This window comes from Balaenoptera borealis, assembly GCF_965194805.1.
Source record: "Balaenoptera borealis genome assembly, chromosome: 3".
NCBI lineage: Eukaryota > Metazoa > Chordata > Mammalia > Artiodactyla > Balaenopteridae > Balaenoptera > Balaenoptera borealis.
The window spans coordinates 172,404,830-172,422,588 of record NC_138866.1 but is presented as its reverse complement, the minus strand read 5'-3'; the positions used below and the strand labels follow the sequence as shown (position 1 = coordinate 172,422,588).

The 17,759-nt window shown below is 41.9% G+C and overlaps 1 protein-coding gene across 8 annotated transcripts in view; it reads right to left on the bottom strand.

Moving 5' to 3' along the window:
* ARMC3 (armadillo repeat containing 3) overlaps positions 1-17,759 on the bottom strand; it is a 98,811-nt gene that overhangs the window by 24,256 nt on the left and 56,796 nt on the right. For all 8 annotated transcript variants that reach the window (XM_082385365.1, XM_082385368.1, XM_082385367.1 and 5 more), the window contains 2 exons: positions 4,577-4,826; positions 407-543 (listed from right to left, as the gene is read on the bottom strand). In XM_082385365.1, the coding sequence (XP_082241491.1) occupies positions 407-543; positions 4,577-4,826 (387 nt within the window). The remainder of the gene's footprint in view (positions 1-406; positions 544-4,576; positions 4,827-17,759) is intronic.

The window sequence follows — 17,759 nt, the reverse complement described above, 5'->3', positions numbered from 1 at the left end:
GTGGTGAGGTTGGTTAAAGGCGTCATTGTGGTGGAACGGTTTGTGGGGGAGAAAACAGAGATGGCAGTCATGGCTTGCCCGTTTTAATTTAACCTTGATAGCTGAGCGACAAATAGGATTGTGTTTAGCAAAGCAGAGGAAAGTGAAAGAGAAGCGTTTATCAGGATGAAAAAGTGGAAAAGGAAACATGGAAGATGATTTTGTGGCGGTGGCGGGGGAGATCTCTCGGGGGAGGAGCGGGGAGGATCACGCTTCTGCAGGCGGTCCCTTCGGAGGGACTGCGACCCGCAGAGCGTCTGAACGCCCCGCGGCCTGAGAGTGGGCGTGGAGACTCTGCTCGACCTTCCTTGGCCTGAAGACTGTGTGTCCTTCATCTGAGCCAGACTCTCCAGACCGCTCCACTCACCCGAGCCTGCACAACTCAGCGGCCGTGGGCTCATCACTGGCACAGACCATTACGGCCCAGCTGGCGTGCCGTCGGACCTCGTCGTCCTTGGAACGCAGGAGCTCTACCAGCGGCTCCAGCCCACCTGAATGTCTCAGCTAGAAATGGAAGCCAAAATTTTACACATTAAGAGTACAGAACATAAACATTCATGCTTTAAAAAAAAATCTCATTTTTTGATTGTTGAAAGGGTTTTGATTATGTAAAAACATTTTAGGATGTGTCCATGTTTAGATTTATTAAATTCAGGGGGAATCAATTGCAGAAACCTTACAGACAGGAGCGCGATGTTCTGTTCAAAGTCAAGAAGAGGCTGCAGTAAAGTAACTGAGGGAGGTCACTGTGAGTTTACATGGGGTGGGTGCAGGACAAAGAGCCTGTCCTCTCCCCTCCACAAGCGGGATGCCCCACGTTCACTCACTCTGCTGCTCACCACTGCGTGTCCATCTGGCCTGTGGAGGACAGAATCACGGGCCCCCAGAGATGCCCTTGTCCCTGGGAGGGATTTGGTAGATGTGGTTAAGGATCTGGGGATAGGGAGATGGTCCTGGTATCAGGTTGGCCCTACTTCATTACAGGGGTCCTTACAAGAGGGAGATAAGAGTGTGAGGAGCAGAGAAAGGAGACTTGTAGAAACAGAGGTTGCAGTAATCTGCTTTGAAGACAGAGGAAGGGGCCACAGCCAAGGAATGCAGGTGGACGGTAAAAGCTAGAAAGGGCCCGGAAACAGATTTCCCCCTCAAGTCTCCAGAGGGATCACAGCTCTGTTGATAGCCTGACTTTAACCCATAAGACCCATTTTCAGACTTCTGACCTCCCAAACCGTGAGGTAATAGATTTGTATTGCTTTAAGGCACTAAGTTGTGGTCATTTGTTTCAGCAGCAATAGGAAATGGACACAGTCTCCAAAGCTAGGCAGGAGTAACCAATGCAGGCTAGTGCCACCCATGTCACTGGACAGTGCCATGACGTCAGCAGTGTGGACGAAGCAACGCTGAAGCAATTCACCAGAAGGAGATCCATTTTGTTATCACTCATACTGCTTCAAGGAGTGAAAAAGAGAAGAAAAAGAACAAGAAGAGAATCGGGGAGAACTGCATTAATTACACTATTAAAAGAAATCACACGTATAAAATTGTTCCAATCAGGGAAAAAAAAAAAAAGAAGATTCGACAGAGCTCTTGTCTCACTGTTTGAAATGTAATGCTGTATTATCTGAGCCCGGAGGACAAAAAAGAATATTCTACAGGTCTTTCTGTGTAGTATCTGAAGACAGGAGCCCTTGTGAGATACGATCCACTTCCAATCATGTTCTGCTCAAACACAGGGACTCTAACGGGGATTACACATTAGCACACGTGACCTGGGCAAGCTTGGAAAAGGTTACTTGAAGCATCTGATGCTTAGCAGGCCAAATTTCTGAACATCTTTATATCTGAGTATAAGATAGCAATCTGACTCCACGTGTTCTTTTGGCAAATATCTAATTCATTTATTAATTTCTCCACTCATTCCTCCATTCATTCACTCACTCATTCATTCAACAACTGTTTATTAAGCATATACTGTGTGCCAGGTATAGATCAATGACATGGACTCAGGGAAGGAAAACCTCAGTTCCCTTTCCTAAAGCCTCAGGGAGCTTATGGTCTTTCATACAAAAACTAATGCAAAACAGAGCTCAAGGGAAGCATGCATAGGGGGTGGTGTGAGCCCAGAGCAGGACGTTTGAGTCCACATTTGAAGACTAAAGAAAGCCGTCATGGAGGACAGGATGGCTGAGCTGGGTGTTGAAGGAGAGACAGGCATTTATCAGGTGAACAAAGGTGAGACCAGCTTTCCAAGCAGAGAAATCAAGGAGGTGTAAATAAGAGAATTTTAGAATTCAAATCGTATGGTATTTCTGGAGTGTAGAGTTACACCTGGGAAGCGAGTTCAGGCTTAGGCAGGTAGGGGTGGATCATTGCGAGCCCCTGCGTAGCACACTAAGCAGCTTAGCTGTTCCCATGGGGCAGTGGCACACGCCTGGGGACTTGCAATGATGTGATGAGGGTCATACATTTGAAAGATCAGTCTGGAGGCAGTTTGGGGAATAGGAGGTGACAGGGGTAGGGAGGGCCGTAGAGTCAGTTGCAGTATTCCAGGAAACGGATGGACTGCTCAGTGAGCCGCATGGAGGAATGACCAACTAACACAGTGTTGTTTATCACTGCGTTGCCGCTGCCTACTGCAGCACCTGGCACGTGGTAGCTGGTAAAAAAAATATTTGGTGACTATCTTACTACCTTAATGGATGAATACAAATGAACTGAGTCAACAGGAACAAAGAAGGGGGTAGAAAAAATATCTAAGAGACAGAAGAGATTTGTTAGTTGTCTGAGCAGACAGCACAGTGTGAGGACAGGGGCTCTGGACTCAGAAAGGTGTGTTCGCCGTCCCTGATTTCCCGACCCATCAACTCTGCTTTCAGCACATTATTTCTTTAAGCCTCATTTTCCTCCTCTATAAAATGGGGATTGCAAATGTACCTATTTCTTTTTTTAAAATTGAAGTATAGTTGGTTTACATGCTACATAGATTACATATAGTTGGTTTATTATATTAGTTTCAGGTGTACAACATAGTGATTCAATATTTTTATAGATTATACTCCCTTTAAAGTTATTACAAAATAATGGCTATATTTCCCTGTGCTGTGCAATATGTCTTTGTTGCTTATTTATTTTATGCCTAGTAGTTTGCACCTCTTACTCCCCTGTCCCTATCTTGCCCCTCCCTTCTTCCCTCTCCCTGGTAACCACTGGTTTGTTCTCTATATCTGTGAGTCTGTTTGCTTTGTTATATTCATTCGTTTGTTTTATTTTTAAAATTCCACATGTAAATGATAACAGTATTTGTCTTTCTGTGTCTGACTTATTTCACTGAGCATAATAACCTCTAGGTTCAACCACATTGTTGCAAATGGCAGAATTTCATTCTGTTTCTGGCTGAGTAATATTCCATTGTATATAAATACCACATCTGCTTTATCCATTCATCCATCAATGGGCATTTAGGTTGCTTCCATATCTTGGCTATTGTGACTAATGCTGCTATGTACATTGAGGTGCACATATCTTTTCGAAGTAGTGACAAACATACCTATTTCATGTGAGGCTTAAATGCATGTTAAGTGCTTAGCACACTGGCTGTGCATAATAAGTGCTCCATATTGTTATTTTTACTGGGGAGAGAGGAACAGTCCTAGGCTGTCTGAATGAGTGCCACGCGACAAGCAAACAGGAAAAAAGCAAGAGAAAAAGGTACGTTTGTAGGTTTATATCAAGTCTTTATGAAATGGGCCAAACACACTTTTATATGGTGGACTTGTAAAAAATACAATTCCATGTTTTAAATTTTTGAAATACAAGAGAAACGGAAGAGTGTGAGTAACCCATATTTATAATTTCAAGCATCATAGTAAAAGGCACACCTGAGTGTCCCCACTCAGCTTAAGAAATGGTGCATTTCAATGACCTTGAACCCCTGTGTGCTCCTCTTCAAACACATCGACCCCCTTGATCCCCCAAGAGGCAACCAATTTCTTAAATTTGGGGTCAATCATTCTCTCACTTTTCTTTATAGTTTTATATGTATGTGCTTAAACAACATATTGCTTTGCTTTGCATATTTTTGAACGTTATATAAATAGAATTCACACATCTGTTTTCTTCTGAACTTGACTTTGCTCAGCATTATGCTGGTTGAGATTCTTCTCTGTTGATGTCTGTAGCTACAGTTCATCCATTTTCACTGATGCAAGATTCTATTTTATGAATATACCACAAATTTATGTATCCATTCTCTTAACAACTGGACAGTTGGTTTGTTTCCAGCTGTTGAGATGTTATAAACAATGCTTCCTGGTGCACAGAGACAAGAGAGTGTCTTAGGTATATACCTAGAATTGCCACATTATAGGGTATGCTCACCTTCTTTGCTGGGTGATGCTAATTTGTTTTCCAACGTGTTGCACCAATTTTGAGGGACTTAAATGATGGGTAGGTTCAAATACTTGAAAATGTTTCAAATTAATGCACCAGTAGGTACGGACCAGAAGAAAGAGAAAAGGAAAGTGATGCAAATGCTCACCTCTGTCCGGGCCTCGACATCACACGCGGTTGCAGCAACGGTGAGAGCGGCTTTGCTCTGCACGACAGTGTTGGCAGAGTGCAGTGGGCTGAGCAGGGCGTGCATGACGTCGTGGCTCTGGATGTTCAGACGCAGGGGCTCCTGCATGGCCATGTTCGTCAGCACCGTGGCGGCGTTGGCTATGGCTCCATCTCGTTTGCTGGACAGGGCATTGATTAACGCATCGATACCATCACCTTCGGCAGCAGCGCTGGGTCAGTGAAGGAGAAATGAATGCCGTTCACCCCTGTTCAAGAAATGATCTTTGGAACATACAACTAAGCTTATAAAACAAACGAGTGCCTAAAGACAATTTCAGAAAGAAATTAATTTACCTGGGCAATGAACCTGGAATTGAGGCTCTGGGGATTTAAATGGAGTCTGGGGGGTTATGAATGAATTTAAATAATCCTTTCCCTACGTCTGCAGCTTTGGGTTATAGGAAAATGCATGACTGCTTCTTAGAAACCCTACTACAGCTATTCATTTTTTAACTCAGTGATACTTATAAGACCAGGAAATTCTATTCAAAGAAAGTCTATTAAAATATTCCTAACCAGTAAGAAAACAAAGGTTTAAATGGGAGGAATGAGTGAGCATGGGAATTTAAAATTCTTCAGCTCATCTTCCCTTTTTGTAAGTGAGGCTGTTAACTGTAGGCAGATGTTAACACGTTTGAAGGCAGCAAATCATTTTGGGGGTGGATGTTGCTTTTACAAATTAAACATCAAGATCAAAGTCATGATATTGACAAGAATAATTTTAGTAATGTAGGCATATCCAGTTGTTAAATTTCCTATTTCTAGTATAAAAACGTTTTCCCACAATTAGAAATCCTAAACCTCCTTTTAAAAACACTATACTTTCTATAGTCCTTGCTTTGTAATCACTCAAAAAGCTCATAAAATAGTAAAAATAAAAAAAAGAGATCATTTTAAAGAGTGGAAGTTGATTTAATTATGTTCTTTAATGTTTGGAATTGCTTCAAATAAGAGATGTTTCAAGCAGTAAGATACATAGAGCATCCTGGTTTTAAAGGAAAACCCCAAATTATGTTAAAAATCCATTTAAATCATCATAGAAATAGAGTTAATCAAGACAATAAAAATACACTTGAGACTTCAATAATACGAACATCTTTTTCCAGTTTATATTTGCCACTTTAAAAAAAATTTAGGATCACAGTAATAACCAACACTGAAAAAAAGAAGTGAGGCTATGTAGTTTAGCCCATCACTGTATTCTGATGAGTTCAGTTTGGTTCTGTCACTTGAATCTGCTGGTTGTGAAGGAGAACTGACAGTGTCAAGAACAGAAGGTATCACAATTATTCATCAGAGAGCAGAATACAAACACAACCTCAATAAGGAGACTGTTAGCTTTAGGTGAAAGGAAGCTGTGAATCAGGCACAAACCAGCTCTGAAGGAGACTTAACCGCAGCCACCGGGCAGGAACGGAATGACTAGAGGCTACATCTCTGGAGAACGAAGGGCTCCTTGGTGTTGACCAGGAACGCACCTCCTACCCCCGGTTTATATACATCCATCCAGAAAACACACCCTACTGATTGATACCAAGTTAAAGTCAGCACTCAGTTCCGTGTTTCCCCTCCTCCAGTTCCTGGTGTCTATTTAACCCTCTGTGGCATCTCCTAGTCTTTCTCTGGGATGGCCTCCCTTAAAACTAAAATTTGGTTAGATGACATGTGACCAAAATTTGGGAGGAAGCCCAAGAAAAATATTGAGAGGAAGGCCCTGCATCTCACTATGGCAGCCTGAGGAACAGCATTTAATTTCCTTTCCTAGAGGATAAAATAAACACTCTTAAGATAATCTCACATTTACGTCTCTCTCCTATTATTAACTGACACGGTGGTCATTTGATTTTATGAATAAGGGAAAATTTGGAGGCTCTAATATATTAGTTCACCAGGAACTTCTCATACTCAACACTGAATTAAAAAAAAAATGCCAGGAAGAATTTTAAATTATGCATATATTCTAATTAATTAACATAAGCTTAAACCTTCTCAAAAAAAATTGTTTCCTTTGAATTATTTTTCATGCACTTGATGCAATCAGTTCCTTAAACCAAATACTCTGTGTTTTTTTAATCATTATAAACACACCTTGGCTAAAATGCACGATTCCTTTGTCACTTAGTGGTTTTTATCTTTGACAATGTTCATTTTTTAACACATCTTGGAGAGTAAAGAAAGAGCACACAATGGAGGCACTTCAACAGCATCCATGACAGAAGCCAGAAATGCTTTAGGTAAATGCATACTAGTAAATTCTGAAAGGTTTTATCTTTTGTGTGTGTATCAGGGAGTTTAGGGAAAATGTAAGTAAGTATGTAGGATCGTACTCCATCGTTTTAGTTTCTCTAGTTTATGTAAAAACAAACAAACAAACAAACCTGGGTCATGGAGACTCAGGGATTTTCATCAGGTATGTCTCTGCTCTCAGCCTTTCTGCTTGGATTTTGCTTCTCCCTTTCTCCTGTACGAAGGCATGTCTGGCCCTGGTTCATTTATACTCTACCTTCTGCTTTTTCTTTGCTCTTTATGGAGGCAGTAAAGGGAAGTACATAAAAACCTAGCTGTTTAAAAAAACCAAAGATTCTAGTACACAGTGGAATATAGCTTTTACTAAATTGAACATAACTGCCAGCACCAAAAGACAAATCATACAGGCACAGCTGGGAGAGCAACGTATATTATATGTACGTATCTGCCCATAATTTGCTACGTGCAGCTCTAAGTGCGAAAAGCATAATTGAGATTAACTTATGATATGAAAATCAAGCTATTAGTCTTACTTAAAAAAAAAGTAATTTCAGTCATAGAAATAGAGTGCAGAATTTGTACTTTTTAAAAAAAAAAGAATTGCATTAATTTTGTGCTTTCAAACGCAAGACTTTCTGTCTTATTTTTCCCCAAGTCTAACATATACACAAGCTGAAGCCTGTCCTATTTTTAAGACACATTTTAGTCTCCTAGATGGTAGAGCATTATCCAAATGAATAGGACAGAAGTCAAACTGCTTTGTTACAAAATCCAGAATTACAGGGCCATATATCATCACAACAATCTGAAACTATTTTCTGATATTTACTATCATTAGTCTCCATCCGGCTGGAGTTTAATCAATTTGGAGTTTAATCAATTAAGAGTTTAAAATGTAAATTGAAACAGAAATTAACCAAACTACAAACCAAATATGGGAATGTATAAAAACATCTGTTTATGTCATTTGACATATGTAAATAGAAGTGAAGTTCGACATGTCATGTGTATCCAGTCTATTACCAAGTCCTGACTATTTCTCTCCTCCATATTTCTCAGATCGCTTCCTTTTCTCCATCTCCATCTCTCCCACTGAATCCAATTCAACATCCTATATCTTGTGGATTGATATAAGTACTCTCTTAACAGGTCTCCCCTCATCCCCTCCAATCCTTTCTCCATCTTACAGCTTAAGTGATTTTTAAAAAATAATCTTATTTCTCCCCTACTTAAAACTTCCACGGTTTGCCATTGCTCAGGATAAAGCCCCAAATTTCTCACGTGGCCTCTGAGGCCAAGCATGAGCTGACCCCACCTCCCTCACCAGCCCATGCACCCCGCCACCTCATCCTGTTGTCGTATCCTAGGCCTTTCTGGCAACCTGCCATACGCCAGACTCCGTCTCACCTCGGGGTGTGCCCACACTCTGGTCTCACTCCCGGACGTCCCTTCCCCTGGATAATTCCCATTCATCTTGCCAAGTTTGGCACAAATGTCTCTTCCTCAAGGAAGCATTTCTTGACCCCCAAAACTAGGTTAGGTCTCTTTTTCACATGTCCTCAGAGCATTCGTTTGCTAAACGTATACATTTCCTTTTGTTTTAAAAAATGAGGTTTTGGCACAAGTGTTCACAGTCAGAGAAGAGTCACAATCTGGAAATATTATTTTACGGCACCTGTTACGGAAAGGAATTCAGCACATAGTTTTTCATATTAAGTCCCCAAGCCCCACAGTTACAGCATGGGCACTAAGAGCTCTAAGGAAAAACCCAATTGCACAAATAGCGTCTATTTATGCTTCCCTGAAAATACAATGCTATTTCATTCTCCCTTTGTCCCCAAATCCCTCCCGAACCTCTACCTGAGGACCCCTAGCTCGCCCTGCAAAACCAGCTCACTCACCGCTTCCTCGGTGAAGTTATCCACGTCCATCACTGCCCCTCCTTATTAATCACCCCCTCCTCTGCCACGTCTACGCCTGGTGCCTACTTCTTAGGCAGCATGTGAGTCTTTTTATATCCCCAGTGCCGAGAAGATCGATATATTTTTTTTTTTTTTTAAACATCTTTATTGAAGTATAATTGCCTTACAATGGTGTGTTAGCTTCTGCTTTATAACAAAGTGAATCAGTTATACATATACAATATGTTCCCATATCTCTTCCCTCTTGCATCTCCCTCCCTCCCACCCTCCCCATCCCACCCCTCTAGGTGGTCACAAAGCACCGAGCTAATCTCCCTGTGCTATGCGGCTGCTTCCCACTAGCTACCTATTTTACATTTGGTAGTGTATATATGTCCATGACACTCTCTCACCCTGTCACATCTCACCCCACCCCCTCCCCATATCCTCAAGTCCATTCTCTAGTAGGTCTGTGTCTTTATTCCCGTCTTGCCACTAGGTTCTTCATGGCTTTTTTTTCCCTTAGATTCCGTATATATGTGTTAGCATACTGTATTTGTTTTTCTCTTTCTGACTTACTTCACTCTGTATGACAGACTCTAACTCCATCCACCTCATTACAAATACCTCCATTTCATTTCTTTTTATGGCTGAGTAATATTCCATTGTATATATGTGCCACATCTTCTTTATCCATTCATCTGTCAATGGACATTTAGGTTGCTTCCATGTCCTGGCTATTGTAAATAGAGCTGCAATGAACATTTTGGTACAAGACTCTTTTTGACCTATGGTTTTCTCAGGGTATATGCCCAGTAGTGGGATTGCTGGATCGTATGGTAGTTCTATTTGTAGTTTTTTAAGGAACCTCCATACTGTTCTCCATAGTGGCTGTATCAATTTACATTCCCACCAACAGTGCAAGAGAGTTCCCTTTCCTCCACACCCTCTCCAGCATTTATTGTTTCTAGATTTTTTGATGATGGCCATTCTGACCGGTGTGAGATGATATCTCATTGTAGTTTTGATTTGCATTTCTCTAATGATTAATGATGTTGAGCATTCTTTCATGTGTCTGTTGGCCATCTGTATATCTTCTTTGGAGAAATGTCTATTTAGGTCTTCTGCCCATTTTTGGATTGGGTTGTTCGTTTTTTTGTTATTGAGCTGCATGAGCTGCTTGTAAATCTTGGAGATTAATCCTTTGTCAGTTGCTTCATTTGCAAATATTTTCTCCCATTCTGATGGTTGTCTTTTGGTCTTGTTTATGGTTTCCTTTGCTGTGCAAAAGCTTTTAAGTTTCATTAGGTCCCATTTGTTTATTTGTGTTCTTATTTCCATTTCTCTGGGAGCTGGGTCAAAAAGAATCTTGCTGTGATGTATGTCATAGAATGTTCTGCCTATGTTTTCCTCTAAGAGTTTGATAGTGTCTGGTCTTACACTTAGGTCTTTAATCCATTTTGAGTTTATTTTTGTGCATGGTGTCAGGGAGTGTTCTAATTTCATACTTTTACATGTATCTGTCCAATTTTCCCAGCACCACTTATTGAAGAGGCTGTCTTTTCTCCACTGTATATGCTTGCCTCCTTTATCAAAGATAAGGTGACCATATGTGCGTGGGTTTATCTCTGGGCTTTCTATCCTGTTCCATTGATCTATATTTCTGTTTTTGTGCCAGTACCAAACTGTCTTGATTACTGTAGCTTTGTAATATAGTCTGAAGTCAGGGAGCCTGATTCCCCCAGCTCCATTTTTCGTTCTCAAGATTGCTTTGGCTATTCGGGGTCTTTTGTGTTTCCATACAAATTGTGAAATTTTTTGTTCTAGTTCTGTGAAAAATGCCAGTGGTAGTTTGATAGGGATTGCATTGAATCTGTAGATTGCTTTGGGTAGTAGAGTCATTTTCACAATGTTGATTCTTCCAATCCAGGAACATGGTATATCTTTCCATCTATTTGTATCATCTTTAATTTCTTTCATCAGTGTCTTATAATTTTCTGCATACAGGTCTTTTGTCTCCTTAGGTAGGTTTATTCCTAGATATTTTATTCTTTTTGTTGCAATGGTAAACGGGAGTGTTTTCTTAATTTCACTTTCAGATTTTTCGTCATTAGTGTATAGAAATGCAAGAGATTTCTGTGCATTAATTTTGTATCCTGCTACTTTACCAAATTCATTGATTAGCTCTAGGAGTTTTCTGGTAGCATCTTTAGGATTCTCTATGTATAGTATCATGTCATCTGCAAACAGTGACAGCTTTACTTCTTCTTTTCCGATTTGGATTCCTTTTATTTCTTTGTCTTCTCTGATTGCTGTGGCTAACACTTCCAAAACTATGTTGAATAATAGTGGTGAGAGTGGGCAACCTTGTCTTGTTCCTGATCTTAGTGGAAATGGTTTCAGTTTTTCACCATTGAGGACAATGTTGGCTGTGGGTTTGTCATATATGGCCTTTATTATGTTGAGGAAAGTTCCCTCTATGCCTACTTTCTGCAGGACTTTTATCATAAATGGGTGTTGAATTTTGTCGAAAGCTTTCTCTGCATCTATTGAGATGATCATATGGTTTTTCTCCTTCAATTTGTTAATATGGTGTATCACATTGATTGATTTACGTATATTGAAGAATCCTTGCATTCCTGGGATAAACCCCACTTGATCATGGTGTATGATCCTTTTAATGTGCTGTTGGATTCTGTTTGCGAGTATTTTGTTGAGGATTTTTGCATCTATGTTCATCAGTGATATTGGCCTGTAGTTTTCTTTCTTTGTGACATCTTTGTCTGGTTTTGGTATCAGGGTGATGGTGGCCTCGTAGAATGAGTTTGGGAGTGTTCCTCCCTCTGCAATATTTTGGAAGAGTTTGAGAAGGATAGGTGTTAGCTCTTCTCTAAATGTTTGATAGAATTCACCTGTGAAGCCATCTGGTCCTGGGCTTTTGTTTGTTGGAAGGTTTTTAATCACAGTTTCAATTTCAGTGCTTGTGATTGGTCTGTTCATATTTTCTATTTCTTCCTGGTTCAGTCTCGGCAGTTTGTGCATTTCTAAGAATCTGTCCATTTCTTCCAGGTTGTCCATTTTATTGGCATAGAGTTGCTTGTAGTAATCTCTCATGATCTTTTGTATTTCTGCAGTGTCAGTGGTTACTTCTCCTTTTTCATTTCTAATTCTTTTGATTTGAGTCTTCTCCCTTTTTCTCTTGATGAGTCTGGCTAATGGTTTATCAATTTTGTTTATCTTCTCAAAGAACCAGCTTTTAGTTTTATTGATTTTTGCTATTGTTTCCTTCATTTCTTTTTCATTTATTTCTGACCTGCTCTTTATGATTTCTTTCCTTCTGCTAGCTTTGGGGTTGTTTTGTTCTTCTTTCTCTAATTGCTTTAGGTGCAAGGTTAGGTTGTTTATTCGAGATGTTTCCTGTTTCTTGAGGTAGGCTTGTATTGCTATAAACTTCCCTCTTAGCACTGCTTTTGCTGCGTCCCATAGGTTTTGGGTCGTCGTATCTCCATTGTCATTTGTTTCTAGGTATTTTTTGATTTCCCCTTTGATTTCTTCAGTGATCACTTCATTATTAAGTAGTGTATTGTGTAGCCTCCATGTGTTTGTATTTTTTACAGATCTTTTCCTGTAATTGATATCTAGTCTCATAGCGTTGTGGTCGGAAAAAATACTTGATACGATTTCAATTTTCTTAAATTTACCAAGGCTTGATTTGTGACCCAAGATATGATCTATCCTGGAGAATGTTCCATGAGCACTTGAGAAAAATGTGTATTCTGTTGTTTTTGGGTGGAATGTCCTATAAATATCAATTAAGTCCATCTTGTTTAATGTATCATTTAAAGCTTGTGTTTCCTTATTTATTTTCATTTTGGATGATCTGTCCATTGATGAAAGTGGGGTGTTAAAGTCCCCTACTATGATTGTGTTGCTGTCAATTTCCCCTTTTATGGCTGTTAGTATTTGCCTTATGTATTGAGGTGCTCCTATGTTGGGTGCATAAATATTTACAATTGTTATACCTTCCTCTTGGATCAATCCCTTGATCATTATATAGTGTCCTTCTTTGTCTCTTATAATATTCTTTATTTTAAAGTCTATTTTGTCTGATATGAGAATTGCTACTCCAGCTTTCTTTTGATTTCCATTTGCATGGAATATCTTTTTCCATCCCCTCACTTTCAGTCTGTATGTGTCTCTAGGTCTGAAGTGGGTCTCTTGTAGACAGCATATATATGGGTCTTGTTTTTGTATCCATTCAGCCAGTCTGTGTCTTTTGGTGGGAGCATTTAATCCATTTACATTCAAGGTAATTATCGATATGTATGTTCCCATTCCCATTTTCTTAAATGTTTTGGGTTTGTTATTGTAGGTGTTTTCCTTCTCTTGTGTTTCTTGCCTAGAGAAGTTCCTTTAGCATTTGTTGTAAAGCTGGTTTGGTGGTGCTGAACTCTCTCAGCTTTTGCTTGTCTGTAAAGGTTTTAATTTCTCCATCAAATCTGAATGAGATCCTTGCTGGGTAGAGTAACCTTGGTTGTAGGTTTTTCTCCTTCATCACTTTAAGTATATCCTGCCACTCCCTTCTGGCTTGCAGAGTTTCTGCTGAAAGATCAGATGTTAACCTTATGGGGATTCCCTTGTGTGTTATTTGTTGTTTTTCCCTTGCTGCTTTTAATATGTTTTCTTTATATTTAATTTTTGACAGTTTGATTAATATGTGTCTTGGCGTGTTTCTCCTTGGGTTTATCCTGTATGGGACTCTCTGTGCTTCCTGGACTTGATTAACTATTTCCTTTCCCATATTAGGGAAGTTTTCAACTATAATCTCTTCAAATATTTTCTCAGTCCCTTTCTTTTTCTCTTCTTCTTCTGGGACCCCTATAATTCGAATGTTGGTGCGTTTAATGTTGTCCCAGAGGTCTCTGAGACTGTCCTCAGTTCTTTTCATTCTTTTTTCTTTATCCTGCTCTGCAGTAGTTATTTCCACCATTTTATCTTCCAGGTCACTTATCCTTTCTTCTGCCTCAGTTATTCTGCTATTGATCCCATCGAGAGTATTTTTAATTTCATTTATTGTGTTTTTCATCATTGCTTGGTTCCTCTTTAGTTCTTCTACGTCCTTGTTAAATGTTTCTTGCATTTTGTCTATTCTATTTCCAAGATTTTGGATCATCCTTACTATCATTATTCTGAATTCTTTTTCAGGTAGACTACCTATTTCCTCTTCATTTGTTAGGTCTGGTGTGTTTTGACCCTGATCCTTCATCTGCTGTGTGTTTTTCTGTCGTCTCATTTTGCTTATCTTACTGTGTTTGGGGTCTCCTTTTCACAGGCTGCAGGTTCGTAGTTCCCGTTGTTTTTGGTATCTGTCCCCAGTGGGTAAGGTTGGTTCAGTGGGTTGTGTAGGCTTCCTGGTGGAGGGGACTATTGCCTGTGTTCTGGTGGATGAGGTTGAATCTTGTCTTTCTGGTGGGCACGTCCACGTCTGGTGGTGTGTTTTGGGGTGTCTGTGGCCTTATGATTTTCGGCAGCCTCCCTGCTAATGGATGGGGCTGTGTTCCTGTCTTGCTAGTTGTTTGGCATAGGGTGTCCAGCCCTGTAGCTTGCTGGTCGTTGAGTGAAGCTGGGTCTTGATGTTGAGATGGAGATCTCTGAGAGATTTTTGCCGTTTGGTGTTACGTGGAGCTGGTAGGTCTCATGTGGACCAGTGTCCTGAGGTTGGCTCTCCCACCTCAGAGGCACAGCCCTGATGCCTGGCTGGAGCACCAAGAGCCTTTCATCCACACAGCTCAGAATATAAGGGAGAAAAAAATAGAAAGATAAAAAGAGGATAAAATAAAGCTATTATAAGAAAAAATAAGAAAAAAAAATTATTAAGAGTAAATGTATTCAGAAAATTTTGTTTTTAATTTTTAAAAATAGATTTATTAATTTTTTTATAGTAAAAAATAAGAAAAAGATTTTTAAGAAAAAAATTTATTAAAAAAAATTTTTTTAATTTTTTAAAATAAAAAATATGTAAAAACTTATTAAAAAATTTTTTAATTTCTAAAAATAGAAAATACGGAAAAAATTATTAAGAAAGCATATATTAGGAAAAAAAAATTTTTTTTAAGTAAAAAAAAAAAAAAAAATGGACGGACCTAACCCTAGGACTGATGGTGAAAGCAAAGCTATACAGACAAAATCTCACCCAGAAGCATACACATATACACTCACAAAAAAAGGAAAAGGGGAAATTAATATATCCTGCTCCTAAAGTCCACCTTTTGAATTTGGGATGATTCGTTGTCTATTCAGGTATTCAACAGATGCAGGCACATCAAGTTGTTTGTGGAGCTTTAATCCGCTGCTTCTGAGGCTGCTGGGGGAGATTTCCCTTTCTCTTCTTTGTTCGTACAGCTCCCAGCGTTCAGCTTTGGATTTGGACCCGCCTCTGCATGTACGTTGCCTGAGGGCGTCCGTTCCCCGCCCAGACAGAACGGGGTTAAAGGAGCAGCTGCTTCGGGGGCTCTGGCTCTCTCAGGCCAGGGGAGGGAGCGGTACGGAGGAGGCGGGGCGAGCCTGCGGCGTCAGAGGCGTCGTGACATTGCAGCAGCCTGAGGCGCGCCGTGTGTTCTCCCGGGGAAGTTGTCCCTGGATCACGGGAGCCTGGCAGTGGCGAGCTGCACCAGCTCCCGGGAGGGGCGGTGTGGAGAGTGACCTGGGCTCGCACACAGGCTTCTTGGTGGCGGCAGCAGCAGCCTTAGCGTTTCCTACCAGTCTCTGGGGTCCGCGCTGTTAGCCGCGGCTCGCGCCCGCCTCTGGAGTTCGTCTAGGCGGCTCTCTGAATCCCCTCTCCTTGCGTGCCGCGAAACAAAGAGGCAAGAAAAAGTCTCTTGCCTCTTCGGCGGCTGCAGACCTCCTCTCCGGCTCCCTCCCGGCTCGCCGCGGCACGCCAACCCCTTCAGGCTGTGTTCACGCCGCCAACCCCAGTCCTCTCCCTGCGATCCGACCGAAGCCCGCACCTCAGCTCCCAGCACTGCCTGCCCCAGCGGGTGAGCAGACAAGCCTCTCGGGCTGGTGAGCGCTGCTCGGCGCTGAGCCTCTGTGCGGGAATCTCTCCGTTTTTCCCTCTGCGCCCCTGTTGCTGTGGGATCCGCGCTGATAGCCGCGCGGCTCGCACCCGTCTCTGGATTTCGTTTAGGCAGCGCTCTGAATCCCCTCTCCTTGTGCGCCGCGAAACAAAGAGGCAAGAAAAAGTCTCTTGCCTCTTCGGCAGCTGCAGACTTTTTCCCGGACTCCCTCCCGGCTAGCACCAAAGCCCGAGCCTCAGCTCCCAGCCCCCGCCCGCCCCGGTGAGTGAGCAGACAAGCCTCTCGGGCTGGTGAGTGCTGGTTGGCGCCGAGCCTCTGTGCGGGAGTCTCTCCACTTTGCCCTCCGCACCCCTGTGGCTGCGCTCTCCTCCGCGGCTCCGAAGCTTCCCCCCTCTGCCACCTGCAGTCTCTGCCCGCAAAGGGGCTTCCTAGTGCCTGGAAACCTTTCCTCCTTCACGGCTCCCTCCCACTGGCGCAGGTCCCGTCCCTATTCTTTTGTCTCTGTTATTTCTTTTTTCTTTTACCCTACCCAAGTACGTGGGGATTTTCTTGCCTTTTGGGAGGTCTGACGTCTTCTGCCAGCGTTCAGGGGGGGTTCTGTAGGAGCAGTTCCACGTGTAGATGTATTTCTGCTGTATCTGTGGGAAGGAAGGTGATCTCCGCGTCTTACTCTTCCGCCATCTTGCCCCCTCTCCAAGATCGATATATTTTAATTGACTTGAATCAACTCAAGGGGAGTGATGAAAACCTCTGCTGGCATCCAGAAGCGGAGAGGGAAAAAGTACTTAGCTCAGTGTGAAGTTTGCAAGAAGGGGTGGGATCCAACAATATGGGGATCTCCGCTTGTATCACTTATAGTTGTTCTTAAAAGCAGTTTATTTCCTCCTCACGCCTAGGCTTCTCTGATTATATAGTGAAGTCATTTTTTTTTATTACTGTTTTATTTATTTATTTATTTATTTATTTATGTATTTGGCTGTGTTGGGTCTTCGTTGCTGCGCGCGGGCTTTCTCTAGTTGCAGCGAACAGGGGTTACTCTTCATTGCGGTGCGTGGGCTTCTCATTGCGGTGGCTACTCTTGTTGCGGAGCACGGGCTCTAGGTGCGCGGGCTTCAGTAGTTGTGGCTCGCGGGCTGTAGAGCGCAGGCTTCAGTAGTTGTGGTGCACGGGCTTAGTTGCTCTGTGGCATGTGGGATCTTCCCAGACCAGGGCTCGAACCCGTGTCCCCTGCATTGGTAGGTGGATTCTTAACCACTGTGCCACCAAGGAAGTCCCCCCATGAAGTCATTTTTATGTGAAGTTTAATAGATGAAATCTTGCACTTTAGACAATGCCTTTGGGATCTGTCCCTCTCATGTATCAAGGGATGTGGATATTCTTTCTCTGCAAACACAGTTTGTTTGGGTTGTGTCATCAGAGGACACGATTTGGTACCTCTCAGATTTTGATCCTTGCTGCTGTTTGGAGACTCACATTTAACTCATCTGCAAAGGCTGGTTACATGAATCAAGGGTGACCTTGGGCCGCACAGAAAATCTGTTTAACAGAGCCTATATATACAGGGGGATATGTGGAACCCGCTGGAACAGATGGTAATATTGGCAATCAGAACCTTGTTTGTTAACAGTGATTACAACCATTCCTACCAGCACGGCTTTTCATATGTCTCCGTGAGGTTTGTCACACCAAGGAAGACGTATTGGTGGCAGACACGCTGCAAGTGGTGAAGAGAGGTGCATATGCAGCAGTGACTCAGTGTTGGCGAGTTTAATTGCGGGCTCCCGGCGAGTCTATACAGGTGCGAGGGGGGTGGGGTGCTGGCCGTTATGATAAACAGATCTCCTGGTTATCACAGCCGGATCTGGAATGCTGTGAACAG